This window comes from Vulpes vulpes, chromosome X (genome assembly GCF_048418805.1).
Source record: "Vulpes vulpes isolate BD-2025 chromosome X, VulVul3, whole genome shotgun sequence".
NCBI classification, from domain to species: Eukaryota; Metazoa; Chordata; class Mammalia; order Carnivora; family Canidae; genus Vulpes; species Vulpes vulpes.
The window spans coordinates 118,600,238-118,614,200 of NC_132796.1; the positions used below are offsets into that span (position 1 = coordinate 118,600,238).

General features: G+C 36.7%; 1 protein-coding gene across 2 annotated transcripts in view; it reads right to left on the bottom strand.

Annotated features, from left to right (window-relative positions):
- Positions 1 to 13,963, bottom strand: part of GABRA3 (gamma-aminobutyric acid type A receptor subunit alpha3) — a 316,285-nt gene that overhangs the window by 57,089 nt on the left and 245,233 nt on the right. For both annotated transcript variants that reach the window (XM_072743596.1, XM_072743595.1), the window contains exon 7: positions 1,645 to 1,788. In XM_072743596.1, the coding sequence (XP_072599697.1) occupies positions 1,645 to 1,788 (144 nt within the window). The remainder of the gene's footprint in view (positions 1 to 1,644; positions 1,789 to 13,963) is intronic.

A 13,963-nucleotide genomic window follows, 5' to 3' on the forward strand; every position in this document is an offset into this window, starting at 1 on the left:
AAGACTACCCCCTACATATACACACCAAGTCCAGCTGAGGTACCCTTGGCCCTACCCTTTCACGGAGTCCCAGGAAGTAAGTGGGTTTTGAGCACTCTAATAATAAGGCCTGTGCCCAGTTCACAGGTCAGGACATGCAAACTTAGCACTAGGTCTGCAACCAGTGGGCAATACTTATACCATGGTACACATCCAGTGTGAAAAAAACAAGTTGGGGAAGTTGGGCAACTGGCCCCAGACCACACTTTCAGTGCTTCCAGAGGATAGAAGGCATAGCCAGAATCTGAGCCCTAGGAGCAGAGTAGACCACCCGTGGAGGCATGGGGTGCTCTTTGGAGCGAAGTAGTGAAATCCAGGTGGCCTGGGCACATTCATCTCTAGCACCTGTATACTTTCTCCAAAACTAGGCACCTGGCTCCAGCAGCTAACTCACACTGGCTGGAGGGAGAACTCTTGGACTTGGGCCAGCTATGTGCATTAGTGCCTGCCCAGCTACTCAGCCTGGTCCAGCAATTACCAACTCCATGGGCCAAACCCCAAAATCCTCTCAGAGAGAGCAGTCCACAGCCCTGTGGCCCATACTCTCTATACCATTCACCTCTTATACTCTGAACCAGTTGCAGTTTCTCCAACAGGACATGTTTTCACATTGATACCTCAGTATTGTCTTTTCTCTGTAATAGTCTTTCACCACACCAAATTCCAAATCTTGAAATCCTGTTGTCCCTGAAATCTATTTTAAATGCTTCTTTATTAGGTACCCTCCCCTGGTCCTGCGGTGAAGGGAAAACAGGGTACAGACAAGATAATATACTATAACATTGCAAGTGGGAACAGTGTCCAGATAATGTAATAAAAACAAGAGTACCCTAATTCATTTATAATTGTGGACTCAGGTCTTTCACCAAGACAGGTGTTGTAAGTTCCTTCCCTTAACAGCAAAAAATATTGTAAGGTATGTGGGTCCCCAAGATATACTCCATTTTGCCAAATACCCTAAAGTTAGTTCAGATTCAGGGTATCTCCTTCCTCAGGCCCCTGTAACTGGTCAGTCTCTAAACAGAACTCATGGCTACAAAATAAATCTCTAGGTTCCATTTATTGATATCCAAGGATTTAGCTATTGAGAGGACCTGGCAAGGTTTGCCAGACAGACTTATTTTTGAGATGGGTGATTAACTTAACAAATAATTCCGTAGTTCATTCTTGGACCTCCTGGCTGTGTACCTGGACTCTCCTGGATTATTAATTTGTCATCTCAGCATTGGCAGAGTTGAGCAAATGTCTTCATGAAACCTTTAGGACCAAAGTTCAGTTTTCCCACCACCATGGCTTTCCACTGCCTTCTATTTTACCAGAGTCCAGCCTTAATGTCCTTGACCTTCTAACCCATTTAGAAAGCAAGGTATCATAGTTAAAAGCACTGGTTTGGGAGCCAATCTGTCTGAGTTCAGATCTTGGTTCTGATATTACATAATGTAACATGGGGCAAATTACTGAACATTTCTATGTCTCAATCTCCTTTGGATAATAGTACTGACATCACAAGACTATTTTGAAGATTACATGTTTTTAAAGGCACAGGTATAAGACTTGTATGTGGTCTGATTACAAAAATGCTTATTAAATAAAATAAATAAATACCTGTACTAGACCGGATTATCTCTGTCCCAACAACATGGCCCAGCAGGTCATATTGATTCAGGCGGGAGCCGTCCTGCGCTACTTCCACAGATTTGTTCTTCCCAAGAGTCCAGGAATAAACCACTTCAGCTGTTGTATAGGCATCTACGGGAGAAAAGGGTCAAGAAGAAGTTTAAAGGAAAAGAAAATAATTATCCTTAAAACTGAACTTGCAGGAGATTGAAATACGGCTTCCATCCTGGAAGAGTTCTGGGTATGCATTCTGTTTTCAACTGAATTACATTTATCCACCCATCTAGTAAACACTCACCGAATAACTACTATAGTTTATGCTGGGTAGACAGGAGTGAACCCAAAGTGGTCTCTTCTTTCAATTGCCTTCACAGTATTCTGGACTGATAAGAAATTGTTAAACTTTTCCTTGTGTTGGAGGATAGGCAGTAGAGGCAAGGGGAGGAATAGCTAAAATATTATCTAATGCAGATGTCCCAAAATCAAATGCCTGTAGGCGTGGGATCTTAAATAATTAAATCAGGATAGTTGTAAAAATCAACTTTCAGAAGTGTAGTACAATTTTAATTATCATGGGATGAGCATATAAGGTCAAAAAATTATAGTAGAGATATTTTAAGTTAAAAACATAAAAACCTCAAATTAAAAATAGCAATAATTGATTATTACAATGTTTTTTTAAAAATTATTACCATTTTGATTTGCAAAATGGAAATCTGTCCCCTTTACTTCTGCACCAAAGTATTGATGTCAGGTCTTGTATTTGGAATTCCCAGGTTGTGTACAGAATTTAAGTATGGATTAGTTTTAATAGGGCTGTGGGTAAGGGAAATGGTGAAAGAATAAGGAGTGAGGTTATTTAGCTTAAGTCAGTATCTTAAAGGAAGAACGTCGCTTTCTTTCCAGACATGGATTTACTCTTTGTACAGTGGGTTTTATGTTTGGGGTGAGCATCTTGCCCTAACTCAGGCACTTAGGTTCATAAAGAGAAGCCAAACCATACTATTCACTCATTTCACCCAACTTTTGAGCTGTCCTTCAAGTCAGTGGGAGGTCTCCAGCTGGTGGTGACAGCTGCTGTCTATATAATATGCTCTATTTAAGCCTTTTACCACAAAGCAAATAATTCCTAGTGAATCTACCAGTGAAAAAACATAAATTCTGTGTCTCTACAAAACTTTGCAACATTGGACATACATTTAATAAGTTTGACATTAACATTCACATGTACTAATTGTGGTCTGCTTATATTATACTTCTTAAGACTTTTTTCAATATACTCCAACCATCTTCTGATTTGGTTGTAATAGGCAACAGCCAAAAATTTCTTCATTCACATCAAAATTCTCATTGAAATCATGAAAAAATATACAAAACTCTGAAGTATTTTTTAATATCTGCACTCTCATAAGCTACAGAAGAAAATACCACAAGAAATCCAGCTTTCCACATAATATGCCCTATATATGGTCTCATTTATTCAAAACAAACAAAAATACTTGTAGTTCAACATATAATTTTTCTGCAATAGACATTTTTAAAATAAATTTGGCATCTATAAAATATTTTGATACCTGGGAAGTTTTGTTGCTTAATATACAATTGTATTTCCCAGCAGCAACACTCAGTGTATGCATTTAAACACAAAACCTGTTGAACTTTCAGTCTGTTTTAAAGCTAATTAAGACTTTCATTGTACATCCTTTTTATATATCAGTTATATATAGTTCCTTATAACAAATTACATAACGTTAATATCTGGTTTTATTTCTCCACAAAGGCATACTTTGTATGCATAGTAAAGATGCAGAAATATTCTTCATTTTTATAAGGAAATGCAAACTCCCCTGGTTTTGTTTTGTTTTGTTTTTTTAATAAATTTATTTTTTATGGTGTTCAATTTGCCAACATACAGAATAACACCCAGTGCTCATCCCGTCAAGTGCCCCACTCAGTGCCTGCCACCCAGTTCTCTCAGTCTTTGTTTTTTTTCCTTAAGTTTTGATAGCAAGAACTATGTCACTTTCCTCTTAATTCTCCTAGGAGCTGTTAATTCTACTATATGTAATACAAAGGTGCAAATGAGTTGACTAATGGCAAATGACACTGGACCCTTTTTCAGGGAGAGGGATGGAGATTTGGGGGAATGGACAAGCACATGCCCACTTACAAGGACAACCACCACTTAGCTGATTGTGACAATGTGAGAATTTGAGACCAATTTTGTCATATCTTCTGATTTCATAAAACACAAACAAATCTGGGGTTTAATGTGACATCTCCCAAATTTCAAATCTTTGCTAATAATTTTAAAAGTTATAAACACTACATAGATCAAACAAATCACATTTGCAAATCACCAATTTGCAACTTCTGGTCTAGAGATCTTCCCTATAGACAGCTATAGTCCTTTGTGATTCAACCTTGGAAATAAAGCATCCACTGCTGCCTATGGCATATCTAGGGGCTCCAAATGGAATTGTAGATCTTTACACTATTATTACCAAGAGGAAAGGGAAATCCTCTCCTCAGGACTTTTCTCACTCCCGTATTTAAGACTTATAAGACTATTAAGTGAAGACTATCACAAGGCCCTGTCCTCTCATTTTCCCCAGTGCCTTCCATCTTCAGTATATATGTTTGGGGTTCTACTCTTCCTAAACAGAGAATTACCAATATATATATGTATTTTTTAAGTGATTCATCATTTTAATTAACTGTTGAACTGAATATACTTGTTTGATATTAGTTCTCTAGATCATACTTTCAGCCAAAAGAGACTTTAATATAACTTATAAACATTTCCAATTAAACTGTAACATTGAGGCAGTAAATGTTAGATCTACATTTGCTATGTGTCACACAAATATAAGTCTACGAATCTCCATGTATCCTTTTGTCGAAGTCACCATTGTAGAGAATGTGTCAGTAAGTGAAATCAACAAAAGGTGACTATTTCTCATTTGAAAAAAAAATGAAAGCCATTAACACCTTGTCTTAAAGTTCTAAAGCAGCATATTCAGCTTTTAAGGCAAAAACAAAAGGCCAAAAAATATCATAACTTATAAATTCTGTAATTCTTCTTTTGGCATTAAAAGCCACAGCACAAATTCTTACACTTTGACAATATATTAGTGTACATCTGAATATACATTTGCCAACATTCTCCATTAGTATGAAGTTGTTCTGTGAAGCAGAGGTGAGGTGTGCATTGTAACAGGGCAACATTTAGTGGCCATCTTGGGCATCAGAGGACATGGAATGGCTGAGTCTTGACCTTCCGTTCACGGATATTGTATTTGATGGAACAGTAACCCTTTTCAGCCTGGCCGCGGCCTCCCCCGAGTGGATGGCGGTCAGCAAGCTCCATCGGGCCTGCTCCGGGTCAGAGCCGTGCAAGGTCAAGGAACTTTGCCTCCTAAGAATGAACAACGGGCAGTCCGTTGGAGATGGTGTTTGGGAATTCTGCTCATTATGTGCCGAGTTATTCCCCTTATCACTCACGCATAGCTGGGGTATGCCTGCAAGCTGATTTACAGACGGAGCCTGCCCTTCTGCGTCGGGTGGAGGTGGGGTGGCCGCACCGTCCCCGCCCGCCCCCCTGCGCACCTTGCTGAGGGACTGTGACCATTTCACTACCGTTATACCGTGACCGATATATATATATATTCTTATCTTTGCTACTTAGGGGGTTACAACTCCCTATGTTTTTTTTTAAAGATTTTATTTATTTTTCATGAGACACACAGAGAAAGAGGCCAGAGACATAGGCAGAGGGAGAAGCAGGCTCCCTGCCGGGAACCTGATGAGGGACTCGATCTCAGGACTCTGGGATCACAACCTGAACCAAATGCAGATGCTCAACCGCTGAGCCACTCAGGTGCCTACTCCCTATGTTTAAAAGATAATGAGATGCTCTGCCCAATATACTCAAGATCTTGACAATGTAAAGACTAGAACATGTCTGTTCAGGAAAAGTGTAGCAGATGGAAGATATTTTTCACCCCTAAGAAAGAAAATGAATTTCTTGGTGGGCCTCTTAACTTAAGCTGACTACTTTGAGCAGATAATCCTGAATATTGGCCCTAGAAATCCTAGCATGTCCTAGTACAGATGTGACAATAAAACATGCAGCTATCAGTACCTTAGAAACTTCATTGGGCCCAGAGTAACAATTTGCATTAAGCAAAAAGAAATAGTTTCATTTCTTTGACACTAATATATGGGAACAGAGGGATTTATGGAGAAATATGTCTTCTTGTATGAAGAAGGTCAAAGTCGGAAAGGCAGGAACTAAAAAAGGAAGAGAAGGAAGAAGGAGAAATAAATTCAAAAAACAAATTGAAAACTATTTGACTGTTCACAGCCTAACTCTGTAATAGTAAACAGAAGTTAAAGGCACTCATGGTGGCGGTAGGTGGGGGTGGTGCCATTGCTTCTGCCCAGAGTAGAATATGAGGGAAGGGTTCATAAAGTAGAAAATGCTTAGAAAATGAGACCACTTTTAAAAGGTGACAGAAGGACATTCTTAGCAAAAGAATAACACAGCAAAGGCAAAAAGCATACAAGGGCATCAGTATTAAGGAAATTAATGGTATCCCTGGATTTACAGGCTAGAGAGAAGCTGAGGTAATATTGCCCTAGTTGCCTACAATAAAAATGAGAGTTTTAGTCCATAGGCTATTAGTTGTGGAGGTGCCTGAAGTAGAGAGATGATATAGCAAAATATATGCTTTTAAAGGACTGTGCTAGCTGCAGTATGAATGACTGGCTAGAAATAGTGAAACTAAAGCTAAGACATCAGTTAAGAGGCCATCACAATATTTGGTGTAAGTGACCCTTACAAGCATAACATATGGTAACAGAGAGTGGGCTGAACTGAGTGGGACAGAGAAGAGATTTCAGAGGTAGAATGGATTATAACTGATAGCTTTTCATTAAGATTAAGAAAGGAATGGAGGACATTTAAGGAAGAATTTTACATGACCTTAAAATTGTAGCTTTTGCAAGTCATAGATAATGATGAAATTCATTCACTCACTGGGGAATAGAACTCTTCTCCTTTAGCCTTTCTCTTTCTTCTCTCTTTCCTTCATGTACCTTGGGCTCCTTTAACGTTTCAGCTTTCCTCCCACACCTTTCCTCCCTACCCTTTCTTCTCAGTTCCAATCATTCTATTTTCATGGAAGAGCAGGGATAGAGTGTGTGTATTGGGGGATGGATGCTGCAGAAAGGAGAGCTACCAGAGGATTAGAACTATCGCATTCCCAGAATGGCCCTTTCAACATATACTGGATGGACTATGATGGCACAAGCATTTCATTGCCTCCTTCTGTTACTTTAGCTTTGCTATGCAAAAGGGAAAAGGGAAATAAAGTTAAAGAGGTATATAACAACCAGAATGCGGAATCTAATAAATTAAGAAATGGAACACAATACAGTTTTAAAGTTCAATAGGTTTAAAAAAAATTAATCAGTTGGTTATAAGTTGCTTGATTCAGTTTGCTAGTATTTTGTTAAAGATTTTTCCTGTCTATCCTCATAATAAATATTTGTGGTTTTCTTGTGTCTTTGTGTTTTTTTTTTTTTCAGAGTAATAATGACCAGATTGAATGAGTTAAGAAACGTTACCTCCTCTTTTATATTTTGCAATACTCTGTGAAGACAGTTTTAATTCTTCTTCAAATATTTGGTATAATTCAATGGTGAGGCCATCTAGGTCTGTTTTTTCAGGGGGGAATTATTACAATACTAATTTAATCGCTTTGTTATAGGTCCAATAAAAATTCTATTTATTCTTTAGTTTTAGTAATTTGTATATTTCTAGGAATTTTTCCATTTTGTCTAGGGTGTCTAAGGAGTTGGCCTACACTTGCCCATAGTATTCCTGTATAATCCTGTTTATTTCTGTAAGGTCAGTAGTAATGTCCCTTCCTTTAGTTTTAGTAGTTTCAATTCTTCTTTTCTGGGTTTGTCTGTCTAGCTAAAGGTTTACCAGTTCTGTTAATCTTCTCAAAGAACCAACTTTTAGATTCTTTGATTCTCTTTAATATTTTTCTATTCTCTAATTTAATTTCACTCCAATATTTATTATTTTATTCCTTCTACTTGTTTGGGGTTTAGTTGGCTCTTCTATTTCTAGCTTCTTAAAGTAGGTCAGATTATTACTTCTTTATCTGTCTTTTCAATATAGGCTTATAGTTATAAATTTCCCTATGAACACTGCTTTAAGCTTTACATTCCATAAATTTTGGTATATTGTGCATCATTTTCATTCATTTCAAAATATTTTCTAATTTCCCTTGTGATATTTTCTTTGACCCATTCTTTATCTAGGAGTGCACTGTTTATGTAGAACTGCATGTTTCAACACATTTGTGAGTTTCTCAAATTCCCTTATTTATTTCTAATTTCATTCAACTGAACACATTTTATATTATTTTAATACTTTTAAACTTACCCAGTCTTGTTTTATGGTCTAACTCTGGGAAATGAACAAGGGGTAGTGGAAAGGGAGGTGGGCGGGGGGGCGGGGTGACTGGGTGATGGGCACTGAGGGGGGCACTTGACAGGATGAGCACTGCGTGTTATGCTATATGCTGGCAAATCAAACTCCAATAAAAAATATAAAAAAAAAACATATGGTCTACTCCAGAGAAATGTTCCATGTGCTCTTGAGAATAGTGTGTTTTTTGATACTGTTGGGTAGAGTGTGGTATGTTTGTCAGATCTAGTTGTTTTATAATTTTGTTCAAAGCTTTTATTACTATGTTGATGTTCTGTCTAGTGATCTGTTAGAAGTGGAGTAGTGAAATCTTTAGTTATTACTGTTGTCTATTTATCCTTTAAATTCTTTCAGTTTTACTTCATGTATATTGGGGTTCTGTGGTTAGGTACATATATCTTTATAATCATGATAACTTCCTGATGGATTGATCTTTCTATTATTACAAAATCTTCAAGGCTTCGTCAGAATGCAGAGGAAGATGATGGGAACAGGGCTCCCTGATTTTACTGAGAATAAGTACTTTTCTTGAATAACACTCCGTAGATGCTGTGAGCCTTTGGTGAGAGTTTAGAGAAAGTTTATTTTGATAATTTTGAGCTCTCCTTGGTTTTATGGAAGAGATTTTTCAGAAGTCCTTACTCTACCATTTCAGAATTGCTTCCTCATTATAGATGGGGTTTTTGTCAATTTATTTTATATTTTATTTCCAGTATAGTTAACATAGAGTGTTATATTAGTTTCAGGCGTGCATTACAGTGATTCAATAATTCCACACATCACCCAGTGCTCATTACAAGTATACTTCTTAATCCTCATCATTTATTTCACCCATCCTCCCACCCACCTACCCTCTGGTAATCACCATTTTGTTCTCATTAGAGATTATTACTTTTTAAAAGTTATCATGATGCACCATGACTTCGGGGTTAGGAAGGCCATCTTTATTTATTTATTTTAAATGTTTTATTTATTTATTCATGAGTGACACACAGAGAGAGAGGCAGAGACATAGGCAGAGGGAGAAGCAGACTGCCTGTGGGAAGCTCGAGGTGGGACTCGATCTCAGGACCCCAGGATCACCACCTGAGCCAAAGGCAGGTGCTCAACCACTGAGCCACCCAGGCATCCCTCATTAGAGATTATTTTAAGGCTTATTTTCACTGCCCACTTAAGAATTTAAGAACTTAAATCACTCTTTCCTTCTTAATACACTTTCTTTGGCTTTCAGGATGATGTGTTTCCTTAAGTTTCCTCATACTTCACCTTTCCTCGCCTCCATATTTCCTGAGTTATTCTCTTCTCTGTAGCCTTTAAATATTATACTAAGGAGACAATCCTTGATACTTTTATCTATATACAGTCATTTCCTAAGTGATCTCTCCTCACCTATGGCTTTAAATGCTATTTTTATGGATGTCACCTAAATTAAATCTCCAGTCATCTTTTCTGAACACCAGACTTAACATCCCATATAATCAGCACTCAGAAGCACTGTTTGTGTCCCTTTTAAAACACAACCCCACCACAAGTAACCACTTTCCTGAATATTGTTTCTATGTGGAAATTCTTTCCTGGCATTTATTAGAAAATTTATATATTTTTCTGAATATTAAATACTATATTAAATACTATATATTATTTCAACTAAAAATAGTTGAAAGATGAGCAAAATGGAAAAAGTTTTATAATTCTCCTATAACTACTAAATCTTAACAATGGACATAGACATATTACTTATTTGAAGAAACCTACCAATGTCAAGTCAAAAGCAAGACCAAGAAATGCTGGCATATCAAGTCAGAAGTTGTAAAATGTCCAGGTATCAGTAAAGAAGTATATGATGATCTTATCAGTTGATTCTGCTTATTTTAAGTGTATGTTTGTGGCCCTGTATTCTGGTAATGGTGAGTCATTCTTATAAATTGTACATTAATAAATCTACATGCATAGTATACAATATACAATATATACATGCATAGTCTGCAAGTGTTCTTTCAAGAATTAGTTTGAGAAGCAAAATAAACCCTTAAATTGGCAGTTTTGACTTTTGATCCTATGTAGTGCTGTTTACCTTGCTAAGAGATCCAAAAATATTGTTATTCAAATACTATATAGTAAGATTTCCTGGTGTTTTCCAGTTTTTGAGTATCTTTTATATGCTACTGGTCTTTGCTACTGCTTATAAACTATGTCTTATTTATTTAAAAAGTTGGATATTCATAGCAATGAGTAAGGAACATTAAGAAGGTTGGAAATGTTTTATGAATAATATTTGATTTATAAAATTTTTAGGCATTCCAACTCTTATTCCTAAATCCTATAGTTCAATATGTCAGAAGTTTGGATAATATTATCAATAGCAATGGTAGATAAACTATTAAAGACTTCTAATACTACAGATTAATTTTGCTGGGTTTTGTATATGATATAAATGGAACCATACACCATATACCTAATGTGTCTGGCTTTTGCTCAGCATCAAATCTGTAACCTCATTCATGTTTCTGAGTATGATATACTTGTCATTGTATAGCATTTCATTGTGTGAATATGTCATAGATTTTTTAATCTGTTCTGATGGATATTAGTTTTCAGTTTGGCTCAACTAAAATTAGCTCTGTTATGAACATTCAGTGTATGCCTTTTGGTAGACCTAAATACTGATTGACTTTTAGAAATATATACAGGACTAGTGGGTGCCTGGGTGATGCAGTTGGTTAAAGCATCAAACTCTTGGTTTCTGCTCAGGTCCTAATCTCAGGGTCGTGAGATCAAGCCCTGAGTTGGGCTCCACGCTCATTGTGGAGTCTGCATAAAACTGTCTCTCCCTCTCCCTCTGCCCCTCCCTGCCTTCTCTCTCTCTCTCTCTCTCTAAGTAAATAAATAAATGTTCAAAAGAAGAGAGAGATATTCAGAATTAGAAATGCTAGATTATATTATATGTGTCTGTCCAATACTAGTAGATAACACCAATTTCCTAGAAACTTTGTACAATTTTACATTCCTATTAACAGTACATAAGAGTACAGTTGTGTTCCATATCCACACCAAGATTTTGTATTTTCTATCTTTTTTCATTTTAGTTATTCTAGTTGGTGTGGAGTAGTACCCTCTGGATTTTAATTTGCATTTCCCTGCTGACTAATGTAATGGATCACTTTACATGTATGTGTGATTGGGAAACCCTGTTTTACAAGGTGCCTGTTCAACACTTTGACTTTTGTTTTCTATTGAGGTTTCTGTTTACTACTTATAGATTTGTAGGGGGAGGGTCTTAATAATTATGTATTTGAGTCATTTGTCATGTATATGCAATGCAAAATTTTCTCTCCTCCTATGGCTGGCCTTTTCACCATTGTCTTTTGATAAAAAGAATGAATTTTTAATATATTCTAAGTCATCCTCTTTTACGTTTGTGATTAGCACTATTCTAAGTCCTGTTTAAGTAATCTCTACCTCTTTCAAGATCATGAAGACATTCTCTAATATTTTCCTCTAAAAAATTTATTGTTTTACCTTTCACCTTTTTATATCTATTTATATCCATCTGGAATTCATTTTTGTGTATAATGAGAGATACAAGTCAAGATTTCTCTTTCTTCTACCTTCCTTTTCTCCCTCTCTCCCTCCTTTTCCCTTTCCCTCTCTTTGTTTTTAGACTTTCTATTATATCCCATTAATCTACTTGCCTATCTTTCCAACAATAATACCTATAGCTTTAAAACTTTAAAATATAAGTCTTGATACTGGTACTAGATTTGGTTTGATTGTAGGTTCTCCAGTTTTATTTTTCTTCTTCAAGATTGCCTTATTTATTTTTGGCACTTTTATATTTCTATATAAACTTTGGAATCAGGGATCCCTGGGTGGCTCAGTGGTTGAGCACCTGCCTTCAGCCTGGGGGTGATCCTGGAGTCCCGGAATCAAGTCCCACATCGGGCTCCCTGGGTGGAGCCTGCTTCTCCCTTTGCCTGTGTCTCTGCCTCTCTCTCTCTCTCTCTCTCTCTCTCTCTCTCTGTCTCTCATGAATAAATAAATCAAATCTTTTTAAAAAAACAACTTTGGAATCAGTATTGTTCTCTTTGTATTTATCCTTTTTGGTGTTTACCAACTTCTTGAATCTTTGGATTGATAACTTTATTTTTTATTTTTTTAAAGATTTTATTCATTTATTTATGAAAGACACAGAGAGAGAGGCATAGACACAGACAAAGGGAGAAGCAGGCTCCACCCAGGGAGCCCAACAGGGAGTCCAACCTGAGCCAAAGGCTGATGTTCAACTGCTGAGCCACCCAGGTGTCCCTGGATTGATAACTTTAAAAGCATTTAGCCTTTAGCTACTTAATTATTGTTTTTGCTCCTTTCTCTTCTGTTTTTCTTCTGCAAAATTACACACACTACAATTTATTTTGCTGCATCCCACATGTTTCTTACTCTTTTCTGTATTTCGTCTCTCTGTGCTCAGTTTTGTTCTTTTTTGTTTACCCATTTTTTAATGTTATCCAATTCTGTATTCTACTTTTAAACCTATGCACTGAATTCTGAATTTTGCATATAAGTAATATCTAATTTGTTTTTCTTTATATATTCTAATTTTCTGTTGAAATTCTGTTTTATCTCTTATCTATTTTATTCATCTTTTCTTCTTTTTCTTAAACATATTAACCATTGTTTTTAAAAGTCTTCGTCTATAAACTCACATCTGGGTCACCTGCTGATCTATTCCCATATTCCATTTTTGTTTTAAAATCTTGGTAGCGGATAGCCTTTCCTCCTTTATCGAATATTAGATGACCATACATTTCAGGGTCCACTTCTGGGTTCTCTATTCTGTTCCATTGATCTATGTGTCTGTTTTTGTGCCAGTACCACACTGTCTTGATGACCACAGCTTTGTAGTACAACCTGAAATCTGGCATTGTGATGCCCCCATCTATGGTTTTCTTTTTTAAAATTCCCCTGGCTATTCGGGGTCTTTTCTGATTCCACACAAATCTTAAAATAATTTGTTCTAACTCTCTGAAGAAAGTCCATGGTATTTTGATAGGGATTGCATTAAACGTGTAAATTGCCCTGGGTAACATTGACATTTTTACAATATTAATTCTGCCAATCCATGAGCATGGAATATTTTTCCATCTCTTTGTGTCTTCCTCAATTTCTTTCAGAAGTGTTCTATAGTTTTTAGGGTATAGATCTTTTACCTCTTTGGTTAGGTTTATTCCTAGGTATCTTATGCTTTTGGGTGCAATTGTAAATGGGATTGACTCCTTAATTTCTCTTTCTTCAGTCTCATTGTTAGCGTCTAGAAATGCCATTGATTTCTGGGCATTGATTTTGTATCCTGCCACGCTACCAAATTGCTGTATGAGTTCTAGCAATCTTGGGGTGGAGTCTTTTGGGTTTTCTATGTAGAGTATCATGTCATCTGCGAAGAGGGAGAGTTTGACTTCTTCTTTGCCAATTTGAATGCCTTTAATGTCTTTTTGTTGTCTGATTGCTGAGGCGAGGACTTCCAGAACTATTGAGACTTCATCAAGATAAGAAGCTTTTGCACAGCACAGGATACAGTCAACAAAACTAAAAAGACAACCTACAGAATGGGAGAAGATTTTTGCAAATGACATATCAGATAAAGGGCTAGTTTCCAAGATCTATAAAGAACTTATTCAACTCAACAGCAAAGAAACAAACAATCCAATCCTGAAATGGGCAAAAGACATGAAGAGAAATCTCACAGAGGAAGACATGGACATGGCCAACATGCACATGAGAAAATGCTCTGCATCACTTGCCATC